Consider the following 27,483-nt stretch of genomic DNA (forward strand, 5'->3'; position numbering starts at 1 on the left):
AAAGCAATAACTGTGGCTTGATATTGAGTAAGAACATGTTTTTATGAACCACACAGCTTCCGGTCTTCCTCGACCCGACCGGAGAAAAAGACGTGCTGCAGGCAGTAGAAATACATTGCTTTTAAAATCGTGCTGTGCAACACGAAAAAAAGGGGCAAATCGTGTCGGTGAACACGAATCAATAGATTAAAGATCGTGTTGGTGAACACGAAATGCCGTGAGACTGGGTTGTATAAGCAGAGGTGGGAAGTAACTAAGTACATTTACTCAAGTACGGTACTTAAGTACAATATGAGGTACTTGTACTTTACTTGAGTATTTCCATTTCATGCTACTTTGTACATCTACTCCAATTCAGAGTTACATGGTGTACTTCTACTCCTCTACAGTTCAGAGGTACATGGTGTACTTCTACTCCTCTACAGTTCAGAGGTACATGGTGTACTTCTACTCCTCTACAGTTCAGAGGTACATGGTGTACTTTTACTCCTCTACAGTTCAGAGGTACATGGTGTACTTCTACTCCACTACAGTTCAGAGGTACATGGTGTACTTCTACTCCTCTACAGTTCAGAGGTAAATGGTGTACTTCTACTCCTCTACAGTTCAGAGGTACATGGTGTACTTCTACTCCTCTACAGATCAGAGGTACATGGTGTACTTCTACTCCTCTACAGTTCAGAGGTACATGGTGTACTTCCACTACAGTTCAGAGGTACATGGTGTACTTCTACTCCTCTACAGTTCAGAGGTACATGGTGTACTTCTACTCCACTACAGTTCAGAGGTACATGGTGTACTTCTACTCCTCTACAGTTCAGAGGTACATGGTGTACTTTGACTCCACTACAGTTCAGAGGTAAATGGTGTACTTCTACTACAGTTCAGAGGTACATGGTGTACTTTTACTCCTCTCCAGTTCAGAGGTACATGGTGTACTTCTACTCCTCTACAGTTCAGAGGTACATGGTGTACTTTGACTACAGTTCAGAGGTACATGGTGTACTTCTACTGCACTACAGTTCAGAGGTACATGGTGTACTTCTACTCCACTACAGTTTAGAGGTACATGGTGTATTTCTACTCCTCTACAGTTCAGAGGTAAATGGTGTATTTCTACTGCACTACAGTTCAGAGGTACATGGTGTACTTCTACTCCACTACAGTTCAGAGGTACATGGTGTACTTCTACTCCACTACAGTTCAGAGGTACATGGTGTATTTCTACTCCTCTACAGTTCAGAGGTAAATGGTGTACTTCTACTGCACTACAGTTCAGAGGTACATGGTGTACTTCTACTCCACTACAGTTCAGAGGTACATGGTGTACTTCTACTCCTCTACAGTTCAGAGGTACATGGTGTACTTCTACTCCTCTACAGTTCAGAGGTACATGGTGTACTTTGACTACAGTTCAGAGGTACATGGTGTACTTCTACTGCACTACAGTTCAGAGGTACATGGTGTACTTCTACTCCACTACATGTATTTAATCCCTTTAGTTTCTTTACAGTTGTGGATGAATGATGTGAAATATAATCAAGTGTAATCAAGGCTTTAGTTTGCACAGGTTTTATTGTGATGTAGGTTTCTCTCAGGTCAATCAAAAGAAAGCGTTGCTGTATTATTACATTCAAAAGTTTGCATCATATTTTTTTGAGGAGTTTTATTATTTTATTCATATTTGAATAAAATGAAATTTCCTTTGCTATATTTACAGTTCACACTGAATATGTGGTTTGTTATCTACTGATATAATGGTTAATAGAAGTTATGTGATCATTTCGCCAATTGAAAAAACGTCAACATTATAAACTGTATTTCTACTGCACTACAGTTCAGAGGTACATGGTGTAAGGGAAACTTCTGCAGCAATGGAGAGTCAGGACTCAGAGAGACACGAGGAGAGTTGGAGTTTTGATGTCAAACACTGGTAGTTTATTACAAGCATCGGCCGGAGAATTCATATCACAAGTCACAGCAGCAAAAGGTTCTGACTGCACGGGTGGGTTGTCATGTCAATTCTGATCACCCTCCCATCTTGGTAGACCTTTTAACTAGCTTCACTAAGAGTCAACCCACATATTGGGGGAAGGTATACGTGAACACCTGGAGGGACTGAATCACTTATCTGACTCTATGGCTCTGTGACCGAGAGTTGACCGGTCATAAAACAGGTAATGTCAACAATAGCTGAGACTTCCCATTCCTTAAGACAGATAACAGACTTAGGGTTCGTCGTAAAACGTCAACAGGCAATAAAGTTAAATATCTTAGGAGTAAGGAAGAATTAATATTTGACACTTAGGGAGAGAGAAGAAATATTCTCTAACACATGGTGTACTTCTACTCCACTACAGTTCAGAGGTACATGGTGTACTTCTACTGCACTACAGTTCAGAGGTACATGGTGTACTTCTACTCCACTACAGTTCAGAGGTACATGGTGTATTTCTACTCCTCTACAGTTCAGAGGTACATGGTGTACTTCTACTGCACTACAGTTCAGAGGTACATGGTGTACTTCTACTCCACTACATGTATTTAATCCCTTTAGTTTCTTTACAGATGTGGATGAATGATGTGAAATATAATCAAGTGTAATCAAGGCTTTAGTTTGCACAGGTTTTATTGTGATGTAGGTTTCTCTCAGGTCAATCAAAAGAAAGCGTTGCTGTATTATTACATTCAAAGGTTTGCATCATATTTTTTTGAGGAGTTTTATTATTTTATTCATATTTGAATAAAACGAAATTTCCTTTGCTATATTTACAGTTCACACTGAATATGTGGTTTGTTATCTACTGATATAATGGTTAATAGAAGTTATGTGATCATTTCGCCAATTGAAAAAACGTCAACATTATAAACTTGGAGGGAGATTCAATTTATTTAAATGGCAATGATGATAATTATTCTTTTATTTAAACCTTGCTTTTGTAAAGTAAAACCAAAAGATAATGAATAACCAGTATTATATCCCTACACATTTTACAATTAGTTTCTATATATTTTTCTTCTTTTTGCCTAATCATGTTTTTTTGCATATTTCATTTTTCAAAATGTATCTCTGTGTGTAAAAAGGCTTTAATATGTTGGCTTTTATTCACCTATTTGGTTCTTTACTGATGTGTATGGTTATGTATTTGTTAGTTTTCATCAGTACTTACTTACTGGTCATATCAAACTGGCATTGAACTTGAGTGTTCTACGGTGTTAAGATGTTTCTGTTAGAATTTAGCAGTGTGCGTTAAAGTGGGTTAGAACCTTTATATATGCAGTCTATGGTTAGAACATGTATTATATTAGTTCGGTCAAAACCTCACGCTCTTATTTTGAAATCACACTCACTCAATTTCCTGTTGTACTTCGGTTAACTTGAGTCACACTCTTTGATATAATGCTGACAGCCTAAACCCACATCACATTTCTTCTGTTGGTTTTCAACTTGTGATTTTTATTGAAGTTTCATTCATTCTGAAAGTTACTCAAAAAGCAAGATCCTTCCTTTACTATTATTTTTCAGATTCAAGTATGAAATGCTTCTAAAATCCCTCCTCAAATTTCAAGTGTGGTTTTAGGTTAATAATCACTCACTGAACAAATAAAGCTCTTTCCAGGGCTTCAGTTAGCCATGCTCTCACAATCAGCAAGAAATGTAACCAAAGAACTCTCATTGACTCTTTTTTTCTGTGTGTGTGTTTGGGTCAGTGTTGAATCCAGAGTGTGTGTTTCCCTCACACATCTGCAGGAACACACTCAGCACTTCCTGTCCTCGGTCAGGTCCCCTGTCAGCAGCAGCAGTGTTGTTCTAAAACTGGAGAAGCTCTCAGGAATTTATGGCAGCAGCTTACAGACACAATCACAAAATACATGGTGGCTCAGCACCACACATTCTGCACGATGTCACATAATACTTTTTTTATTACATTTGTACTCCACACACACGGTAGTTGTCACATGACAAAGTGGTGTAAAGTGCACGTGGTTTTTGATGTGTGTGAATCCCGGATAAAGCCTTCTGCTGCTTAGTGGACTGAGGTTATGTTTGTGCGACTTCATAAATCGGTCATTTACATCAAATGTAAGAGTCCATTATTCCATTTTATTTTAACCCTCCTATTGTCTTTGTTTCCCCCCTTTACTTTGGTGTTCGCGGTCACATTTGACCGGTCCTGTTTTAACTGCTATTACATTAACACAAAAACTATGAATCATCACCAAATTTAATTTAACACCCTTTCAAACTGTACATATTGTATCAGACTACTGGTATACATGAACAACTGCAGTACATATACAAAGAATAGACACTGAACATGTATTGGTGTGCCAGGTGTGATCCATGTGGGGGGATGGGCACATAACGGGGGGAACACATCTAGTGTGTGTGTGTGTGTGTGTGTGTGTGTGTGTGTGTGTGTGTGTGTGTGTGTGTGTGTGTGTGTGTGTGTGTGTGTGTTATCTGATCTGGATGGTTACTAATTCCTGTTCTTTATGGCGGGAACACCATGGGTGTTACAAAATTCACTAAATCATCCAGAATTCAATGAAAGTGGTGATCAGCAATGTTATATGTTCAAATGTCGACTCTGTGAAGGATATCATGAAGCCTAAATGCAATCGAAAGTAAAACAAAAAAGTTATGATTGATGAAAGTAGTGAATCGGTCAGATTTGACCCGAAGACAACAGGAGGGTTGAACCTGCTTTTATAGTAGATGGTCATTGTATTAAATCATCCACAAAATAAAAATGCTGCAGGAAAATGCACCCACTTTCCAAATAAATCCTATCCGCTAGCTAGATCAACTTAAAGTTGCAATTGACAACTTTTGATAATACTAGGTGATCCTCCATCCATACTAGGATGGTGTTGGGCTGGCTTTCGTAAAAACGACTTTGTTTATACTACAACTGTTAATTTGTGTAACAGACTTAATCAATCTGCTAAAAAGTAAGAAACGTGTCCCTTTAATCTAGTTTAACAGTGTGTTTTTAATATATCCTTTCTTTTTATTTAACCAGGTAAAAGTCTCATTGAGATTCAAATCTCTTTCCCAGACCTGGCCAAGAAGAGCAGCATGAACAAAGTTACAGCAGATAAAACACAGACAATACAGGCAGACGAATACAGCGGTCGTAAAACCCTAATGAAATGGCACATCAACCAGCCAATATGCAAATAAAAGAAACTATTATAACACATTAAAAACTGGCACAATTTAAAACCACTTCAATTATGGGATATAGCAATCGCATCGACCAATGGATTGTTGTTCTCTGTCCTTTAAGATGGACTTGAACTCCCCCAAGGTGATCAAATCTGACGGTTTCAGCTCCTTCTGTACATTCTTCCAAGCTGAGGGGGCAGCTTATTGAAACGATTTTCAGCCCAGTTCTGTTGTCACTAGGAACCAGCATCTGAATCAAACCGTGGGAGGGAGCGCAGGCCATACAGACTTATATGTGCAAATATAAGAGAGAACCAGCTGAGCAGAGATTTATATATAAAACCCAACCAATGGGAAAGTCTGCGTGCAGACATAGATGGCCAATAAGCAGCAGCATACAAAGTGCAGTGGTGTACACGATATCCACATAAATAAGGAATTTAGGAGAATTTGGAGTATTAGCGCAATATTGGGAATTTAAATGATCATTACTAATGTATAACTTCAACCCTTTTTTAAGGGTTTTAAGTTGTAAAGACTTCTTAAAAAGATGCTATATATATTAGTTGTTTCCATTAATAATGAGAACAACATTTGAAGTTGTCAGGTTGTGAAAAGACTCTTTAGAAGGTGTGAGGAATGCGACGGCCATGCCTTCACTTTCTTTGGAGCTCACAGATTTTTCTGGAAGGACTGCAGATCATTTTTAGATCATAATCCATCTTTATGCTATTTACCAACATGTACAACTGGTGGTAAGATTCCCTTAATTAACGACATATTAACATTTATAACTGCAAACGTGTTGGTTTATTAGGTAAGCCTATATAAGTGTATTATCATGAAAGTCGGCTGTCACAGGGACAGACAGGAGAGAGTTTCTCTTCTGCTAACTGGACTTATAACTTCACTGCACATTTTACATTTATATGTCATTTAATATGCCATTTTGCACAATAAATGTAAATAATATCCCACTTTTATATTGCGTTAGCTGTAATTTAGCCCTTCAATAGTGTTTTATTTGTCAGATAGTTTACATATTTTTTCTTTATGGTCAACTTTTATACTTTTACTCTTTTAGTTCTGTTTTATCTTTTATTTTGAGATGTTTATATTGTATAATTGTTGAATGTTTACTCTTTATTTCTAATTATGTGCAATACTTGTTTTACATGCACCTGCAACGAAAAGATTTCCCAATTTGGGAATAATAAAGTATATCTTGTATTTATCTCATCTTAAAGGATAAATAGGATATTTTCCACGCAACCCAGAGGTAATATCATTTAAAAAATGTAATTGCTCTATAAAAACACGAACAAATAATGTTCAAACCATTAGCGAAACAATGTAGTTACAATGTAACAATCCTTACTATTGACTTATATGCAGAAAGTAGTAAGATAATAACTGTAACAGTTGGTTTTCTACTGTACTCTAGAGGGCGCTACTTCTGAACATGGATCTAAACTCTGCGGAATTGAGCCATTACTGCAACTCTGTTGTGTTTGTATGTCAAGTCAAATACTGTTAAAAAGGCCACATCCGTTCAATGCTTTCAAAACAAAAGTATAGTGAGTCTTTTGACATGATAGTGATTTTGTTTGGAAAGGAGATACCTGTGACATCCGGCGCTACTCGTGTGACTTTGATACACATAACTACTGTCTTTCAGCATCATCCAAACATTAGCTTGTTGAGTAGCTTTTAGCTATCCAAACTCTTCATAAAATAGAGCTTCTGGCCAAGTAAACCTATGAGTCGTAAAAGGAACCACAGTTTCGCTGAAACGAGCCTGTCTCCCGAGCTGCACGGAGCCTTCATGGAGCCTCCCGGGTCTGCGAGCCGAGCCGACGCAGATTTCTTGGAGCTGGAGCCCGACGAGGAGCTGCTGTGCTCGGTCAGCGACATCACCGAACACCTCGGCAGAAACATCACCGTGGTGCTGGAGACCGCGCTGTCCGAGATCCGCAAGATGGTCAGCATCAGGATACGAGTGCTAAAAATGGAGCTGCGGGAGAAAAGTGAAGAAATTCAAGTGTTAAAGGCCAGACTAGATACAGTCGATAGGGATGGTAGGGACACTGTCCCCGGTCCAACCACCATGGAGTCTGCAGAGGCTGGCTTCAAGAAGCATGACTGCAGCAACAAACACAGCGGTGCCGACCCCAGGAGAGCCAAAGCCCTCCTGCCCGGGGTGAAGAAGGAGAATATAGATGCTATCTGCGACTATCTCATGAAAGACAAGAACTCGAGGGGGTGTGCCGACATGGACGGAGACCAGAGCAGCCAAGCCAGCAGCGACAGGGAGGCTCGCCAAGATCCGATCCCGCACTCCCTCCACCTGTGGCCGGACAGCGGCATGGCTGGCTCCGGGCCCGGGACCGGAGACCCAGAGTCAGCCGCGGACGACCTGTTCAGTATGCTCCCCTCTGGCAGCAAACGGATGTATGACTACGAATGGATTGCACCGATGGAATACTCTGAAGACATAAAAGGTAAACACACAGGTGTGCGTGGAGGCATAGAGCTGTTACTTCACACCTGAGGTATGCTACTACTGAGGATATGCAGTAGACCTATGGAAGAACATTTCAGCCAGCAAATACAAGCTGAAAGGAATCAAAATCTGAGCAAAATACCAGTGACCCTATCAAATATATAATGGTGGATTACAGATACAGATACCTGTCTGCAATGCTGAAACTATAGTTAAAATTCAATCATGAGTACATTTCAGTACATACATTTCGAAGAAGGGTTGGTCTATATTCATAAACACTATTTATGAAGCAATGTACTTTAGTCAACCATCAGATATTTAGTTATACCGTTTAGATTGTTGTACTCCCACGGTACAGATACATCTCATGACCGAAACCGAATATTATTATTAATATAATTTCACAAACTAACTTTAAAAATAACCTCATTATATTTGTGTGTGTCTTTGTATGCACAACATATACCAAAGCAAATTCCTCGTATGTGTAAACCTACTTGGTAATAAAACCCATTCGGATTCCCGTCATCTGTTTTTGCACACCTAGAGATTTGGATAGCAAAGATCGATGTTTTAATAATCCATAGCTATGACCTAAACCAATATACTGATTGTTATGGTTAACACAAAATGGTTTATTTTTTCTTCAATTTTTTTGTAGTTCATTACATATAAAAATATATGTACTGTAGCGAACAGTCACTTTGAGACTTATGTTGGCTCCTCACTCTGACGCATTTCAAGTAGAAAAGTCTGTACTGAAGTTATAGTTATGATGTTGAAAAGAAACAAACAATAACTTAAAGAGGAAAATGTCAGAGCCAGCTCGCCCTCTGTCATACAAATTCCCGGCCAACAACAGGTGGACTAAATATCCATAAACCACACCAATGTGACAATGTGAAGTTCTTTTAAATACAAATGTGTCCAATCTAAAATAATAACAATAATGGAAATAATTAACTCTGGCTAATTGAGCATTGTGGCTCCTTGCCGTCCCTGTTTTCTGAGATCAAGTTAAACGTGATGTTGATTTTCCCAGACATGAAGGGACCCGAGTGCGAGAACCCCCCGACCGGTGAGACAGAGGATGAAGAGGAGGAGGAGGAGCAAGACGAGTCGTCGAGGAGAGAGGCGGGGGGGCTGGAGCAGGCGCCGACCCCCCTGTCACACGTCCCGACCTCAGAGTTCTCCATGGGGCCCCAGAGCTCCCCAGGGGAGGGAGGGAGTCCCCTGGAGGGCCACACCGACAGGCCCGTGGCAGGTGGGTAAGGGAAAGGAATGGTCACTGGACTGCATTTAAATACTTTAAAACCTAAATGAAATTCACAGGTTCAGTTTTATCCCACTCCTCAAACCTCCACCCCCCTAAGTGTCTCACTCGTAGAGCTCAATTTTCCATCTGTTTCAGGGGAACAAACATCTGGAATGACTTTCTATCATAACAAAAAACTGTCCCTCGCTGCATGCTTTGAAACAAATCATTTAAAGAGCAACTTGCAGGTTAGAGACACCAGTGTGTAGGAAAATGATGAATACACTAGATTTCCCCAAAAAGATACAGAAATATACATTACAGTGACATCTGGCGTCGTTTTAGTAAGACATTTTTACTTCCGCATAAAAAAGCCTCCGCACGTGACCTCCCGCGTGTGACGTAACATGGGGGAGAGCGGCCGGTCTAACGTATGAATAAACATGAATCACAATGCTAGTTTTGACACAGAAGAGGTTGAAAATATATATTCGAATGCATATGATTATAATGATGAGCCTGCTATGCGTCCAAGAGACCAGGAGCAGCCAAGGATTAGAAGAAATAACGGCCATCGGAGAGAAATGGAGCTTTGGTGTGTGGAGAACCAGTGGAGAACAGGGCTGCTGTCTTGGTGAGTGACCGGCGTTAGCTACAGTTAATGTTAGCTAACGCCAGTCACATCACAACATTGTAAAGTTAGCTATCATATATCAGGCTATAACTAAAGTAGTATTGATAATATAGTAACGTTACTGGCAGGACTGTTGATACTGATCCATAACAGAAACTAATGCGCAAGTATCAGCCGTATCTCGCGTTACCTAATGCAACTCCACACTACATCTAACGGCCCGTCCACACAGCAGCGTTAACAAATCTTCCAACGCTTCTGCCTATTCACTTTGAATGGGGTGACGTCACTTTGCGCCGAACTGCATTGTGGGAAGCAAAGCGAAAATTTCCAGGATTTTCAGGATTCAAAAGTTGAGCAATGTTCAACTTTTGAAGCTGAGGTGGAAGCATCAACCAATCAAACCACGTGCAAGCTGGGAGAGCCAGACCGCAGTTCATTTTCTATACTCCTAACAAAATGGAGGAGAAATTAGTTATTGCGGTAGCAAATCACCCGGTTCTTTATGACCAGTCCCTATTTACTTACCAGGATACAAACCGGAGGAACCAGGCATGGAGGGAGATGGCAGAGACAGTGGGTGAAACTGGTAGGTTTTCGCCTGTTTGGGGATTTTATATCCAGTTTACTTCGTTTTAACATTGCTATTGCTTTGTATGTCGGGGGATTTTTAAACGTTGGACTCGATGTCCTGACACTGACAGGCTGGAGTTTGTGCAACCTGCACAAACTCCAGCTCACCATGATTACAAATGGCGAAATGCAATGTAAAATGACCGAAAAAATACCAGCTCACTAAATCACAACCGCTCAAAACTACAAACTACTACCGCGGATTGGGCAGAGAAGGAGTCCGAGATAGTTGCTCGTTATATGACGCGTTTGACGTATAACGTTAAAAAAAAGCAGTTTTTAGTAGCAGAGCTCAAAACGGCTCCTTTCCCTCTGAATTCCTGCCCTTATGTCTCGTGAAACAAATAAAATCCTGCATGAACTTTTTAGATTGTAATTTTCAGGCAAGGTTAAGCATAAATGTAGTAAAGAAAAAAACCTGCAAGTTACTCTTTAAATAAAAATGTGAAGTATCTGTTGTTCTTAAAGTTTGCCATTTTTATTGAATATAAGCATTGCTTGTATATTGAGCTTGTCATGAAATTATGATTTCTAACATTGTTTAGTTTTTTTTCCTCTTCAAAACCGTTTGCAAAACCATTAAATAAAAAATTAAATAATGCTTTACAACACTAGCAAGCATTACCCATTCACATATTCATACAGTGGGATTCCAGCTGCTAAACATTCACACGCTCACTCGCGATTAGGAGTATTTGCGAATGATGTGAGTGACCACTGTGCTGTTGCCACAATTAGGGACACTAAGGTCCAAAACGTTAAACCTCATATTATCATCAAGAGAGACATAAAACATTTTGTGGAGCAGGGTTTTGTTCATGATCTGTTTGATTTTGATTGGGGTAAAATCGATCTGTGTGCTGATGTAGAAACTGCATGGTCTTATTTTTATCTTGGTTTTATGGAGATCATTGATAGACATGCACCCCTGCGTAAATTTAGAGTAAAGGGACGAGACAATCCTTGGTTTTCTGCTAATCTGTCCAGTCTCCTTCATGAGAGAAACAAGGCCTGGGCAAAGGCTAGGAAATCAGGCTCAGATGTAGAATGGCTGCGTTTTAGGCAGCTAAGGAATAGCTTCACTTCACATGTCAAAAGTGCTACATCTAAGTATTATCTGTCAGTAACCACAAAGAACCTGAACAACCCTAGAAAATTCTGGAAAGCCATAAAATCGATATCCACCAGTGATATCCGTAATGAGCTACCTCCGTGCCTTACCACAGTATCTGGCACTATATTGGACAGGGCCACTATGTTAAATTGCTTTAATGAGCATTTTGTGTCCTGTGGCGCTCTGTTTGATTCTGTCACTAACTCTGCTTCTGTGAACACCACAGTCGGTGACTCAGAACAATGTGGTCTGGAAAATCCTTTCAGTTTTACTCCTTTTACTGTTGATGTTGTTCGTGAAGTCTTAACCAAGCTAGATCCTAAAAAGCCGGCTGGTCCGGACAACGTAGAACCTTTCTTTTTAAAGATAGCTGCAGATTTTATTGCTCCACCTCTCACTACTCTTTTTAACCTCTCCCTCAGCACGAACAAAATCCCAAAAGTATGGAAGTCAGCGTATGTCCTTCCACTACTAAAAGGAGGGGAGGCCACCTTATTAAACAATTATAGACCCATCTCTAAATTATCAGTTCTGGCTAAGGTTCTTGAACGCCTAGTGAGTGAACAAGTAAAGGAGTTTTTATGTACAAATGACATCCTGTCTAAACATCAGTCAGGCTTCAGAACGCAACATAGCACCATCACTGCCACAATAAAAGTGGTAAATGATATTATGAGTATCTTAGATAATAAGCAGAGTTGTGCAGCTCTATTTGTTGACCTATCCAAAGCTTTTGATACCGTCGATTTTGAAGCAGAGGCTGGTCAGTATTGGCATATCCAGCCATGCAGTGGGTGGTTTGTGAACTACCTCTCTGAAAGGTCCCAATGTGTTCAGTTTGATGGGCTGTCTTCTGAGTGGTTAAACATCACTAATGGTGTACCACAAGGTTCAGTTTTAGGTCCGCTATTATTCTCTATCTATATTAATAGTTTAGGTGAAAATGTCGAAGGAGCAACCTTACATTTTTATGCGGACGATGACGATGAATTACAGGCTGTTTTTAACATTATTCAGGCTCAGCTCTCTGAGCTTAAGCTTCTTTTAAATGTGGATAAAACCAAGGTAATGCTCTTTTCTAAAGCTAAAAATACACCGGAGACTGCTTTGGATATTGTAACTACGCAAGGAATACAACTTGAAGTGGTTACCTGTTACAAATACTTGGGCATCTGGCTTGATGACTGTCTCACTTTTACATTTCATGTAAATAACCTGCTTAAAAAGCTGAGGGTTAGGCTAGGTTTCTTTTACAGAAATAAGTCCTGTTTCTCGCTTGAGGCCAGGAAAAGGCTAGTCACTGTGACCTTTTTACCTGTGCTGGACTATGGTGATTTGTTATATGAATGCACCTGCCAATTACCTGAGCAAGTTAGATGCTGCGTATCACAGTGCACTGAGATTTTTGACAAATTGTAAAGCACTTACGCATCACTGTACCCTGTATACCAAGGCGGTTTTGCCATCACTTACTGTACGGAGGCTCAGTCACTGGTACTTTTTCATTTACAAAGCCATGTTGGATAAACTACCATCTTATATCTGCTCCCTGATCTCTGCGAATTGAAAGTACTTATTGCCTGAGATCGCATGCTGTGGTTTTATTAAATGTGCCAAGTGCTAGGACTGTCTTCGGGAAGAAAGCTTTTAGATGTGCAGCTCCACTAACATGGAACAGTCTGCAAAAAGAATGGAAAATTACCACGCTAGTACCACTACATGTTTTTAAAGCTCGGTTGGATGCTACAAAATCAGATGCTGTTGGTACCTGTACATGTGGTTAAATATGTAAATTGTAATCCCTGTACATTTTGCTGTATTATGTCCTTTTGTTGTTCTGTTGTTTATGTCTTCTTGTGGAACCTACTGCTGCAGGTCTCCCTTGAAAAAGAGATCATTGATCTCAATGGGATTTTACCTGGATAAATAAAGGTTTTGAATTGAATTGAATTGAATTTAGGTTTCAATATCTTGCCCAAGGACATTATGAGTTCATCCCTAATGATGGTCATGATTGCAAAAACAAGACTGAATATGTAATAAACTCCAATGAAAGATCACAAAGCGTTGGTGTAAATCCTTTTGATCTAATATTCTCTACCTCCCCCCCCCCCCACTCCTAGCACAATTTTGGAACATGCTGTTCACCCGCACCGTTTGATCATTTGAGGGAAGCATCTTAGTTAAATGGCAGCTCAAATATTAATATCCAGTGAACAGAAATGTTACCCTGTGGATTTAACATAAAAAGACATGATGGTGCTGCTGAAAATATGTAAGTGATAATGTGCAACGACGCAGTGCTTGAATTGAGCCGGTACTCACCGGTACGCAGTACCGGCACTTTTTACCCATGTGGAACCGGCACCTTGCCGGTACTCAGACGCCGGCCGCCGGCGGCACGTCATGACGGCCCGGACTGGCCATCGGGAGGACCGGGAGGTTTCCCGATGGCCTGGCCTGTTAAGTGGCCTGTTGGCCTGAGGATTTTTTTTATGTATGTATTGTGAACGCAACGCTGCGCAAATGTGGGTCTGACTCTGCCTCACAGAGGGTGACTGGCTACATGATGTGGCCTGCCGACATGGCCACATTCATACAGATCATACTAATGCCCTCGATTGGTCTCTGTGTGTCATTCAAGCTCGGGAGGGTGGGTGTTAGTGTGTGTGTGGCGCGAGAGAGAGAAAGCGCTCGCACCGGTTACGTATATTGTTGTTGTTAGCATCTGGTGCTAGCTAGCTGCGCTAATGGATATAAGGAGCTGTTTCATCAACAAGGTGGGGGGAGAGTCCTCTGCTGTCAGACTGAGAGGCTGATAACTACAGCTCAGGTGAGGTACAGGACTCTGAGTGTTTAGATAGTTAACTTAGTCTAAGTTATCTCTGTGGGTCTCAAACGGTTTGGTCACCATTTATGTAAACACATATTTCCATTTGAAGGGGTAGTGATTAGTAAAATCTGCATGAATAATAAAAAATAAAATGTTAACTAGGTGAAAAAAGGTAAGATACACTTGTTGAGAGCTAAAACTAGTCTTTGCTGCTGCCTCAAAGAGGAGCAGGGGGAGAGGAGAGGCTAATTCAGGAGCACAGACACACTCACAACTATAAATGAACCAAAAACAAATAAATAAACACGTTTCAGTGTTTTTCATATTGGATATGGTATGTTATTGGTTATGGCCATGTACTTATGATTTTAAAAGGTATACAGTTATGTTTCATATGGGTTTAGTCTCTTTATTTCCCTCTCAAAGTGAACCAGATTGATGCATTTAAGTCGAACATTTAAAAAAAAATCTTACCGGGGAAGCATGCCCCCGGACCGCCCTATAGGATTTGAGGTCCACCCCCACTTAAAATATGTTCACATGAATAGGTTCCTAAATATATTTGCAATTTTTTAAAAATAGTAACCCATCTCCATATGTTTATTTTTGGGTAGTAGATTTAAACTAGAGGGCTATCACTATGGGCAGCAACGCTGTAAATATTGACAAATAAATCCAGCAAAATGGCACAAAAAACTGGTAGCTGGGTGTATAATTCCCGGCCTGACTTATTGTCCCAGTCCGGCCCTGATTGACGCATGACAACAAATATGCCCAGCGTACCTATGACGCGCCACGGCGATAGACTAGAGCAGAAAAGACATCACATAACGTTAGCAATTTCGTAAATGTTAGCCTGGCTTAATAATAGTGCGAAAAGACAGCGGTTGTCGCCGGACAAGGATTCCCTCTCTCCTTTCCTGCTGAAAGATGGTGAGTGTACTCAGGGAGGAGGAGTCATTTAACCAGCCGCCAGTAGGAGTCAGGCTTTACTTTCTTTTATATCCATAAAGAAAAAGTAAATCTGTTTACAGTTCTGTTTCATATGGATGTTGAGAGGTATCCATATATCTCTTCATTTTGCTCTCTAAGTACCAGATTGATGCATCTAACTTCAATATTTAAAAAAAAATCTTCCCGGGGGAGCAAGCCCCCGGACCCCCCTAGAGGGTGTCAGGTCCACTCCCCACTTATAAAAATAGCACTTTACCACTGCACCCCCTCTAATCTCAGATGCACCCTGAGTCATTTTGTTTAAGTACAGTGAGCCTTTCTAAAATATACAGTAAAGAGACAAACCCACCAGCATTATAGGCACCTCCGCCAAAAAAAGAGCACCTGGTCATTTGAAAAAAGGCGCATTTGCGTACCAACATTGAGAGAGAGAAGGGAAAAGAGAGAAGAGAGGAGAGAGAGAGAGAGAAAGATATTTGCGAGTTGCATATTAACTCAGGGCCGGCCCGTAGCACTGGCTAGATGTTCGCCTAGGGCGCCAGATCTGTGGAGGCGCTGCGCTGGCAGTTCTGGGAGGGAAAAAACAATTTTTGACCGTTGCCGCTAATCCTAATTTTCGACCTTGATGTAACAATATTCATAATTAAGTAAATGTAACACCCTTTTCACCCCGGTTACACGTTTCATTTGCCCTGTATGATGGGCGCTGTAAGTGATGAAAATGGGGGATGTTGGCTTATCTGGCGCCCGCAGCTCACAGCCAAAGTGCAAGTGAGCGTGGGAGCGAGGGAGGGTGCACCGGTTCCGGCGCTGTTGTTATTAGCATCTGGTGCTAGCTGCTCTAACGGATATAAGAAGAAGATGTTTCTACAATAATGTGGAGGGAGAGTCCTCTCCAGTCAGACTGAGAGGCTGATAACTACAGCTCAGTGAGGTAATTTAAGGGAATTAACGGGAAGGACTCTGAGTGTTTAGATAGTTCACTTTAGTCTAAGTTACCTCAGTGGGTAAAAAAAAAAAAGTTAACCCTAAAGAAAGTAGTAGGCCTACATCATTAGCTACCATGTCTGACAGAGAGGAAGACAGTGAGGAGAACAGTCAGGAGGGGAGTGATGACAGCTTGTAGGATTACTGGTCATGCTAATGTTGTCTTGTGTTCACCTCATGTGTGTTCACCTCTGTGTGTTCAGTGCCTTGTGTCTGGCAAATAAAGACCCCATCAAAAGGTACAGTTTATTTCATTTTAAGGATGAGCACCAAGAAACATATCCAGGTGCTCCTTTGAGAACCAGGGCAAAAAAGTTATGTGCACCCCTGCTTATAGGATATACTATGACTTTGAGCCAAATTCTTGTTTTTGGGCTGTATCAATAAATTGACTTGAAACAGTTGCTGATTTAGAGTACTGACACCTTTTTTATTCCAATTCAAGCACTGCCAACGAGGCGGTCATTATTGAAAAAAGAACACCTGACAGGGTGGTTACGGAGCACGATGCGTATTGCTTCCGCTATGAAAAAAGTACTCAGCGTCTGGAACTGTGACAACAACAACGTAACTTAAAATGATTGCAACAGATCAAATTTGTCTGTAACTGTCCAATCAGTTCACAGTTTCTGAGCTAACAAGTCCTAAACAATGCCAGAGCCAATACTGTGCTCCTGTTAGTGTTTACTTCCTGTCTGTCTTCTTCTGTTGATTTGTCTGATGTCCAACGCTCCGTCTTTTTGTCTCTTTCCTTCTCTCCCTTGATCCTCCTTAACAACGGTCATTATTTTGCATAGCAGCGGTGTATTATCGAGTATTGACCAACCAGAATTTAGTATTTTAATAATAGTTAGTTCAGAGTTTAAGGTGTTTCAATATTTGATGTAATACAATTATTTGTTTGTGTTTTCAGGCCAGCAGTTCCCCGGCCACACCTTCATCTGCTCTCTGTGTGGAACCTTCTGCCCGGATGCTTTGTTTCTGGAGGAACACGTCAAACTGATACACGCAGACGCCTCCGGTGCTCAGGCTCTCCAGGCTCTGCAGTCCACCTGCTCCGCAGCACCCGACATGGGGGAGGGCGGCAACGACTCTAGGGGGGGCGGAGAGGGGCAGAATGAGGACGGTGAGGGAGAGGGGGCCGACGCTGGGCCGGGAGGGGGCCCCGTGAAGAAGGAGATCAAAATCGATGGCGGGTACGAGTGTGGGGACTGTGGGCGCCACTTCAACTACCTGGGCAACCTGCGGCAGCACCAGAGGATCCACACCGGGGAGAAGCCATTCATGTGTCCCGAGTGCGGGGAGAGGTTCAGACACGCGGCGCGCTTAAAGAGCCACAGACTGGTGCACAGTGGGGCCCAGAGCCCCTTCCCCTGCCCCCAGTGCGGGAAGGGGTTCTCCGTGCTGTCCGGACTGAAGAGGCACCAGAGGGTCCACACCGGGGAGAGCCCCTACGCCTGCCCTCAGTGCGGCCGGCGCTTCAAGGAGCTGGGGAACCTGTACACCCACCAGAGGATCCACAGCGGGGCCACGCCCTACTGCTGCCAGCAGTGTGGGCGGAGCTTCAGACACCTGGGGACCTACAAGAGCCACCGCTGCACCCCCTCGCAGTGAACCTGTCCTGAGGAACGTTTGTAAGAGAAAGGAAATGGGGCTGACTCAGAGGCGAGGGACACTGCTGGTGACACTGAAGGAGGCGCAGGTCAAGTGGAGAACGGGTTGGTGTCCTGAGATGACCCCCGTGTTCGGTCATCCTCGTGACATTTCACACTGAGTCAGGAATCAAGAAAAGCGTCATTGAGCTCAGTTTGACCTTGGAAGCGAAGGTTTGAGGAAACAATGTCAACTCCACGGCACTCCTTATCAGCAGAGGGAGTTTCCATGGAACTGAGGACTTGTTTTTTATGTAAGCATAAAGTCAGCAGGTTTATTATTGACATCAGAAACGTTTGAGAGGACAGAAACACTTACAGTTCCATGGTGGAGACAAGTCAGTCATTCTGAGCTCAGATTGTTCTTAAAGCTGCATCAGAGGCCATAAGCAGTGTTTTAGCCCATCGATCTGTGTATACTTGAAATGTTACCCAAGATGTCATTATCCTTAATTATCTTTTAACCATTTTCTCAAGCATATTTCAGCTGGCTTGACATAGGTAATTAGTTTAATTAAAAGGCAGAGGGTGCAAATCGGTTCAACATTGGAATCTCTCTGTACCCAGGTTTCCATCCCATTGTATCACACATTTTAAGAAAATCATGAAAAAAAAGCCAATTAACGCTTGTTACCATCCACTACCATTATGTGCCAAAAAAGGCCAACTATTTCACCTTAGCGAGGCCCTTTTTTGCTTTGTTTTGAGTTTCTTTTTGTTCAGAATGTTCAGCATTTTTACTCATGTTATCATTTGTATTTCCAACACAACCACCAAATGTGGAAGATGTAGATTTAAAGGGCTCATCAACTCTAAACTGAGGTTTTCAGGTGGTTATAAATGAATGAAAACATGATAATGAATATTATATTCAATTTCTGCTAACATATTCCCTTAAATCCCACACACTAGGCCTCACATTTAAAGTAAATCTTAACCCTAGGCTGAATGGATTACTTATCTCTAACACATTTCGGTCATCTGGTATTTCATGAATGGTTGCCTGGTAAAACAATGAACTCAAAAGGAAAGAGACATTACATTTATGATTCAACATCATTTAAGAACATTTCCCACTGATACACATTGTTCGAGCACAACAGGAACCAGCATAGGAAGTAACATTTATCTTGAGAGACTTTGATTTGTGAAATGGGCTTGAATTAATCTGTGCCTTAAATGGATCTGTAGTGGGACAACAGCACCCACTTGTGGACATACTGTGTAACTACAACAACAACTCTTACTCTTTTTTCCCCCCCATCACACTGCTTGGTGCTATGCATTGAGCAATACTTTTCTCATATCATTTATAACCAGTGTAATGTATGTTACAGACTCATATTGGTCATGTTATACATTTGCCTGTATGAAAACCAAACATTGTGTGATGACAGAAAAAAAAACCTTAAAGGTCCCATGTCATGCTTGTCCGTTTATTACCCGTCCCCTTGTGTGTTATGAAGGTTTTTCTGCATGTAAACGGTCTGCAGAGTCACAAACCCTCAAAGTGCACCCTGTAGCGAGTAAAACTCTAACACAGAGAAGACCTGTCTGTTCTCATTTTCTTCCTGGGTATGGTGACGTGTCCATACCGAAATGGACCAATCCGTGGAGCTCCTCACACACACACACACACACACTCTGCGGCAAAACTGTGACGCGCTGGGGGGGGTGCTAGTGGAGCTGCGCAGATGGGGGTGCTGCAGACCCCTCAGCACCCCCCCCCCTTCCCGCGTCCATTTGCGATGTCTCGCTGTCTCGCAGATCCCACGCAGCAAGCAGGAAATTAACCCAGCTCACACTGTCCGCTCCTCACAGCAGCGAGCCCCCCAACGTCCCCCCAACACAGCACCCAGACCCCACGCAGCATTCTCATCTGTTTGTCATTACTGGTGTCATTTCCTGGTTGCTAACAAACGCCATTGTAACACATAATCACTGATGTTCCGCTGTAACGGTGGTGAACTCATCGGAACAGAGTGTGCGAGCTGACCAATCAGAGCACAGTGGGCTCACGGGGGGGGGGCAGGAGCTCCAACAAGCCGTTTAGGACAGAGAGTGAATACACAGACTTTACAGAGATGCTGTTTGAGAAACCAATGTGAGTTTGGAACATTGAATAATGTAAATCTATTCTAGTAGACCTCAACAATGGAATTATGATCAGTAGAAATGGCCATGACATGGGACCTTTAAAGGGGATTAACAACTCCAGTGTCCCATGTGTTACTCATTGATCTGATTCAGAGGAATGGACTCTGCCTGTCTGTAAATGAGTTGAATGTCTTGGCACTGAAAAGCTAGAAAACAACTTATCCACACCTGTGGAACTGAAACGCTAACCTTCGACAATCTGCTATCTAATAAACAGTTGTCTTAATAGTAGTTGTATATTTAACCAAGAACATTTACTGAAAACTGTACTTACAGGAAATGTGATTCTTATGTTTAATTGTTCCACTTTATGCTACTCTTTATTTAATTCATACTCTACTAGTTGTCAGAAAGGAATATTGTACTTTCATACTTTTTATTCAGAATATAAAACTAAACTAAATAATATATTTATGGAGGAAGCTGGGTAAACATCTACTACTTTTCACAATAAAAGTATTGTCTGTAGCCAACATTATTAAAAAGCTCCCTCTTCATTAGCTACTTCATTAAAACACTATTACAATATTATTAAGTATATGATATCAAATGTAATTACACAACTGACATGGGTAATCCTGGCTTATGAGTCATTTTGCCCCATTTAATCACGACTGTCTCATAATAATTATATATTTTTCAAAGATCATACTGTTGAAGTGTCTTTGCATTATTTCAATACAATTATTATTTCATTATGTTCCATTCAATTCCATACGGTCTAAAAACCTTGAATCAGACTGTAACACTTCCTAGTTGTGACAATCATCAATTTGAACATCAAATCTGCATAAGATATGCAAGACCATGTGCATATGATCAACACGTTCTCACTCCCAACCCGTCACACGTTGACGGTCGGTCAGGGCCCCTCCCCGTCACTCTATTACGGACAGGGTACTCCTTGAGAGTCAGTTTTCAACGGGCAGGGCGTCCCATAGATCAGTGGTTCTCAAACTTTTTTCAATAATGTACCCCTTTGAAAAAAATGTTCAGCCAAGTACCCCCTGATCAGAGCAAAAACTATTTGTAAGGGGAAAAATGCCTATATAAAGAGGTACAGTACAGTGCTGCACCATCGGTGTCTGATTTATTAAAACAACAACCTTGTAACTGAGAAACACTTAAATGCTACATTTCAAATGTTTACAATCCATCACTAAATTCATGGCAAACCAATTTTAACATCATGCAATAACACTCAGACGACATTAGTTGCCTTGAACTGATTGTAATGGCAATTTCCTTCTCCTATGTCCTAGATATGTTTGCCGTTACTTTCACAGAAGGGCTGAAGAGTGATCCAGACGCAGACACAAACAGATGATTTCCGGTCCTTTGTTGAAGTTTATAATGTTGTTTATTCAGCTTTACATACCAGGGTTAATTGTACAGTTTCTAATTGTTGTGATGAGCATCTGCCGGGCTGGTGGAATCGGTATACTCTCTTCCTCCTGTGTCCACATCTCTCCTGTCACCTATGACCTCCTTATATACACCCGGTGCAGCTAAACCCCGCCACCCAGTGTTCATAAATAATATTGCACTATACATATAACTCAAATAAACTGACACACCAACAACACCCACAAAATGGCTCTTACACTGATCTTTTTAATAAGATGTACTTACAATGTAGTGAGAAACATGGGCTTGTGCTTCACTGAGGATCTTTGTCATTCTGACAGGGAGGCAACCTGCAGTTATTACACTTCGCGTTTTGAAATATGTGTAACTCTGTTAATATAAAACCCACACTGCTCAAACTTCGTTACTTTTCCTAAAATGTGTATATTTATTTATTTTGGGGCGTGGGGAATGAAGAGAAAAATATATATGAGCATTTTATGAGCATGGGATTTTGACCCCTCATTGAATGCATAATGCTGCGCAATACTTTGCAGCCACAAGCCGTTGCCAAGCAACGCTTATTGTTTAAGTCCTTTGATAAGCAGGCAGTCATATAATTAACTAGAACTAGCTAGATAGATTTGGACATAAACGCGAGTGATGTCTAACCGGACGCGAGACAGAGATCAGAGATCAGCTGCTGCTGACGGAGAACACGCAGCTCTGCATGATCACAGCTCCGCCGCTGTGACGGACCGTTGAGTGGAGCAGAATACAGTTAGACCTAACACACTTAGCTAGTTTATCTACTCTGGAACTAGCTAAACTAGTTATAAGAAATATATGTATTCTTTACTGTATGAATATGCTAAGATATATAAAGTATGAAACGGTAAGCAGTGCAAGTATAGTATAAAATATATGGATATTAATTTAATGATGATAAATATTGTGGAACAATGATGAAAAATGGGAATGGATGTGGCGACGTAAGACTGTCACAAAACAACAACAAACTTTTGCCGAGCCAATTGGAGAGTTTCATCACCAGCACGTGGTAAAAACCACCAATGAGCGCTCAGCTCGAGATACCAGCGAGTCGTTTCCCATCAAGCATTTCGCTTCCGCAGCCCGTCAATATGGTCTAGCTGCGACCGCGGACAGTACACGACGGTACACGACCAAGCCCCCAGGAAGTGCGCCGGACTCAGATGAAAATATTCGTGCTGGCCAAACGGCGGTACTACACTTCCGTTTGGTTGCCAGGCCCGGAAACACTTTTTCCCATTGACTTACATGGGGAAAGAGTGGTCTGTAACTCGTTGGATAATTTTTTGTAAACTAAATAAACTACCCAGTATGAACACTTGTATAGCCCTTATTAAAAACATTCGTTCCTCAAGTTGTAAAAATGTGCTAATAACGTTATTCTGAGAGTTATTTCCCTCTGCATTATGAACGCGCATCTAACCCACGGGACCGCGCCGCCCGGCACGTTCATGTTACGTGTCCCGACCAATCAGAGCACACTGTGCTCACAGGGAGGGTGGGGCTGGAGCTATTGGAGCTACAACGAGCCGTTAAAGGCAGAGAGTGAAATTCAGTGAATACACGTAGTTTACAGAGATGCTGTATGAGAAACCAATGTGAGTTGCGTTTATCTTTACCCATGGATAAGAACGGATCCATATCGTCTTACTGCCATCCCACGGAGCTGTAATAATGGATATATTGCACATGTTTGCTGTAATTCATTATCATACTACATGGGCTGTATGATTAAATCTTGTACCGTAAATGTTGTATTAAATAAAGTTAATATTACCGACATTATTAACGTCCCTGTAGCTTCGTATTGCACTAAGAAGCGTATTGCTCTGTATATAAATAGGCTATATATATATATATATATCAGTGGTGGGCCGTCAGGGCCAGCAAGGCCTTCTCTGCTGGCCTAAACATCATCAGAATATAAATTTAATTTTGATATATTTTTTCCACAAATATGTATTAAATGATTCCCCATAGTCTATTCTTTTCATTTCATAGCTTTCCTCTTGGTTGCGCTGCTTCCAGCCTCAGAACAAGATTTGGAGGGCTGGCCTTTATGTCAGAGCTTTTATCCAATCATATTTCAGCCATAATGTGTTGCCAGGGTCCAATAAATCTGCCCTTAGGCCTTCAGAATCAACAGTGCGGGCGCCTGTAGCTTAAAGTGAACGGAAACAAAACTGTGGCGTTAACCAATCAGATTTTGAGTTGGCGACAACGGGCCAGCTAGCAGGCGTACGATGACGTCAGCACGTGCACGTCTTTTGATTGGATACGCACTATTGAGAGGCAGAGCTATGTAGAGCTAGCAAACTGAACTTGAATTTGAACGAGCTAATTTGTGTAGATTCTACAAGCTGTTTTTTTTCAACTCACAATGGCTGAAGGAGGAGAAGAGATCGATTTGGTCGCAGATATAATTACAACGCCATTTTCAAGACGAACTTTTCAAGAAAAGCTAGACATTGTGAGAAGAGAACGGCCAACCCCGACGCTAGCGAGTCTATCACAGCGGGGAAAAGGGTTTGTCCGCCACTTTCAAATCACTAACTACGAGCGGTACCCCTGGCTCACAGCCTCCGAGAGGCACTGCAAATTGTACTGCTGGGAATGCCTGCAATTTGCAAATGATCGATTTGGTATTTGGAGCCACACTGGATTTGCAAACTTGAGTTGTCTAACCAAGGCAGCAACGAGACACCAAAGCACGGCTGGGCACTTACAAGCAATGGTGCTTTTGAAAACCTTTGGGGACACCCGAGTGGATCTACAGCTCAACGAACAAGTGCGCCGGGAAACGGAGCTCAACAACGAAAGGGTAAACAAAAATAGGGAAATATTGAAAAGACTGATTGATTGTGTCCTGTTTTGGGGTAAACAGGAACTTTCATTTAGGGGACATGATGAAAGCGCCGAGTCCAGAAACAGAGGAAACTACGTGGAGCTTCTTTCTTTGCTTGCTGAGAACAACACAGACTTGCATTACCACCTGTCCACAAACAAAGTGTTTACTGGGACGTCAGGCAAAATACAAAACGACCTGATTTATGCTATTGCTGAAGTGATGGGAGAAGAGATCAAAATGGAGATTAAAAAAGCACCCTTTGTTGCTGTTATGGTGGACGAGACGACAGACGTGGGTAATGTAGCACAGCTGGCACTTGTCCTGCGTTATGTGACGGACACAGGTGTCAAGGAGCGGTTTGTCAGATTTGAAGATGTTACAAGCGGCAAGCGAGCTGATGACATTGCCGCTCTTATTTTCCGTTTCATGGAGGAATATGAATGTAGTCTGGATAAAGTTGTGGCACAGTGTTATGATGGCGCAGCGGTCATGGCATCTGGACTAAATGGGGTGCAGGCTAAAGTTAAGGAGAGGGCACCTATGGCCTTATTCATTCACTGCTATGTGTAGAGGAAACTTCTGTGTAGCATGCAGTGGAGTCACCGACTCAGGAAGGAGACACGGGAAGAGTCGGAGCTTTGATGTCAAACCACTGTGATTTATTTGGAGTTGGTACCAGAGTATTCACATCACAAATCCAAGAGTCAGAGGTTCTGACTCCACGGTAGAGTTGCCACGTCAATTCTGGAGAGCCTCTCTCTTGCCAGCCCATCTAACTGGTTTCGCAGAGAGTAAACAACATATTTGAGGAGATAGCCTAAACAGTGTGGGAACACAGAGCTACTTGCCTCGGACACTTATGACCTCGAAGATTTGGAGTCCACAAATACAGAGAAGGAAGTGTCCCAGTGTACCCACAACACAGACAATCTGTATCCCAGTATTGACCGGTCACAGAATGGGAACAATAACATTATTGGCTAAGCCGCCTGTGTCCTTAAAGAAGGTAAACAGACATCGAGGTTTGTCCTGTATGTTACAAATTGGCGTCTTATGATAATTATTTCCATAACACTATGCACATCGACTAAATGTAGTACTGACTCAAGGGGCCTCAAAGCTTAAAGAATGCAAGGTCTTTTTTGCCAGCCTCAATGGCCTTGCAGCATTTTTCTCCAGATCCCCTAAGCGCACGCAACTGCTGGATGACATTTGCAAGCGTCGTCTTCCTAATGTTGCACCAACGCGGTGGCAATATACATCGAGATTGGTCAATGCAGTCTTTGAGAAGAGAGTTTCCCTAAAGGAGGTGTTTGACCACATACTGGAACATCATGAGGAGTATGATGGGGATACTATGCTTAGCGCTGATGGATTTAATGCACGTCTGGATGATTTTGAGTTTTGTTTTTTGCTTGAAACATTCAATGGGATTTTTAAGCATTCAGATGTGCTCTTTGGAATACTACAGAAACAAACATTGGATGTACAATTCTGTCTGACAAGGGTGAACGAGTTTTGTGACACAATTGAGCGAGAGAGGTGCCAGTTTCGTCAGATCTACGAGGACACAGCGCGCATCTCAAATGGTCCGAGCGCACGCAGAGGCCCACGTACAGCACAAGGAGACCTTCGCGCATACTACCAACAACTCCACAGCAATATTCTGGACAACATTCTTTGCCAGATACGGAGTAGGTTTCAAGACCACGAAAAATTAATGTTTCTCTCCCTCCTGGACCCCCAGCACTTTCAGACCTACCGGAAAAAATTCCCGCAAACAGCCTTAGCCAAATTAACACAGAGTCACGGAACACTGTTCGATCTGTCCCGGCTAAAAACAGAACTGACTGTAATGTATGCCATGACTGATTTTGAAGGGAAAAGTCCCACTGATCTCCTTGATTTCCTTAAGCAGAAAAATCTGAGTGAGAGCATGGGGCAGCTTTACACATTGGCATGTGTGGCAGTGACTATCCCTGTGTCCACTGCTTCTGTCGAGCGGTCATTCTCGGCCTTAAAGCGAATTAAAACTTATGCCAGAAATTCTACTGGACAGACTCGGCTTTCATCATTAGCCTTCATGTCTATAGAAAATGACTTATTGGTGGAACTGAAACGCACAGATAAACTGTACAACAGAGTCATTGAAGTCTTCTTGAGGAAAGAAAGGAGGATGGATTTTGTGTTCAAATAATCAGTTGTTTTGGTGAGTACAAAGCATTTTATTTTTTATTTTATTTTAATATATTTTTGTCATTTTATGTCGTTAATATTAAATCAATATTAACGAATTAATATATATGTAATTAAAATGACAAATATATAAAAAATAAATGTTTGATGCTTCTGCAAGAGAGATGTGTGTGGCGCACTGGCTCAGCTGTGCAGTAAAAGTACTCAAGGAGACTTGTTGAATTGTTTTGGTTTAACCTTTATCAAAGTGAACATTCAGGGCTAGGAATACACTTTCACCACTGTCGCAAATATATCCTCATGAACAAATGCAAATTAATTGTTTGTTTTCTTTTATTTTCAGTGAATAGTTTGTGTCTTTATCGTCACGTTTCTTAAATGAAACTGCTTTGGGTGCGACAATGCGCTGTTTAGTGAACAAACTTGTTAAAGCTCACATACCTTTGGTGGACTTAATAAAACTGTGTAGACTAATGCCTTAAAAGCCCCTTTTATTTTTAAGTTTTGACAGTATCCAAACGATCTTAAAGCTGGTAGTTTAACACTCTTAATTGTAAATGCGGATATATTGATTATAAATGATTCGGAAATATTAATATAACTCTGTTGTACTTGACTATGTTAAGGTGATGCAACGCCCGGTTATACTGCGTTTGTCTAAATGTATAGTTTCTAGAGCCATGGCGTCATAATGATGGTATTAAGAGGTGGAATAATTCAGGTAGGACTGTGTCGGACATCACTGAAGGCCTAGGTGTGAAATGCACGGCCCGCCACTGATATATATATATATATATATATACACAGTGCAATAATTATTTCATGCTAAATGAAGCTCTGTTGGATATCACTAGATCCTGTTACAGCGTAATATAAGTACATAACGATTGATGTGTACATTAGCATCATTACTAGCTAGCCTCTAGCTGCCGCCTCGTTCATATCAAATCCATGATAACAACATCCATTACCATGCTGTCATGAACGCGCGGTGCTGTTACGTGTACGCAAATTGACGTGCTTGATGTGAACAAGCATTTTGGTTAAAGTTGCGCATGCTCTATGAGTGCACATACGGGTACTTCTCAGGCATGCTGGGTAATCTGTGACGTTTCACTCTCTCAAAAGTTGGGCCATTTTATC

At 41.6% G+C, this 27,483-nt stretch overlaps 1 protein-coding gene across 1 annotated transcript; it reads left to right on the forward strand.

Moving 5' to 3' along the window:
• The first annotated feature begins 6,757 nt into the window (after positions 1-6,757).
• znf16l (zinc finger protein 16 like) lies at positions 6,758-19,221 on the forward strand. Its single transcript, XM_034231928.1, has 3 exons — positions 6,758-7,674; positions 8,722-8,943; positions 17,003-19,221. Exons 1-3 carry the CDS (start codon positions 6,933-6,935, stop codon positions 17,701-17,703), a joined length of 1,665 nt encoding a protein of 554 aa, XP_034087819.1. The 5' UTR covers positions 6,758-6,932; the 3' UTR covers positions 17,704-19,221.
• The last annotated feature ends 8,262 nt before the right edge of the window (positions 19,222-27,483 follow it).

Source organism: Gymnodraco acuticeps, unplaced genomic scaffold (genome assembly GCF_902827175.1).
Source record: "Gymnodraco acuticeps unplaced genomic scaffold, fGymAcu1.1, whole genome shotgun sequence".
Classification (NCBI taxonomy): domain Eukaryota; kingdom Metazoa; phylum Chordata; class Actinopteri; order Perciformes; family Bathydraconidae; genus Gymnodraco; species Gymnodraco acuticeps.

Bases quoted from the DNA above. Each gene is read 5' to 3' on its own strand.
- znf16l (XM_034231928.1), top strand. From the start codon at position 6,933: ATGAGTCGTAAAAGGAACCACAGTTTCGCTGAAACGAGCCTGTCTCCC. The intron at 7,675-8,721 runs GTAAACACACAG...TGATTTTCCCAG, and splicing joins ATACTCTGAAGACATAAAAG to ACATGAAGGGACCCGAGTGC. The intron at 8,944-17,002 runs GTGGGTAAGGGA...TTGTGTTTTCAG, and splicing joins CACCGACAGGCCCGTGGCAG to GCCAGCAGTTCCCCGGCCAC.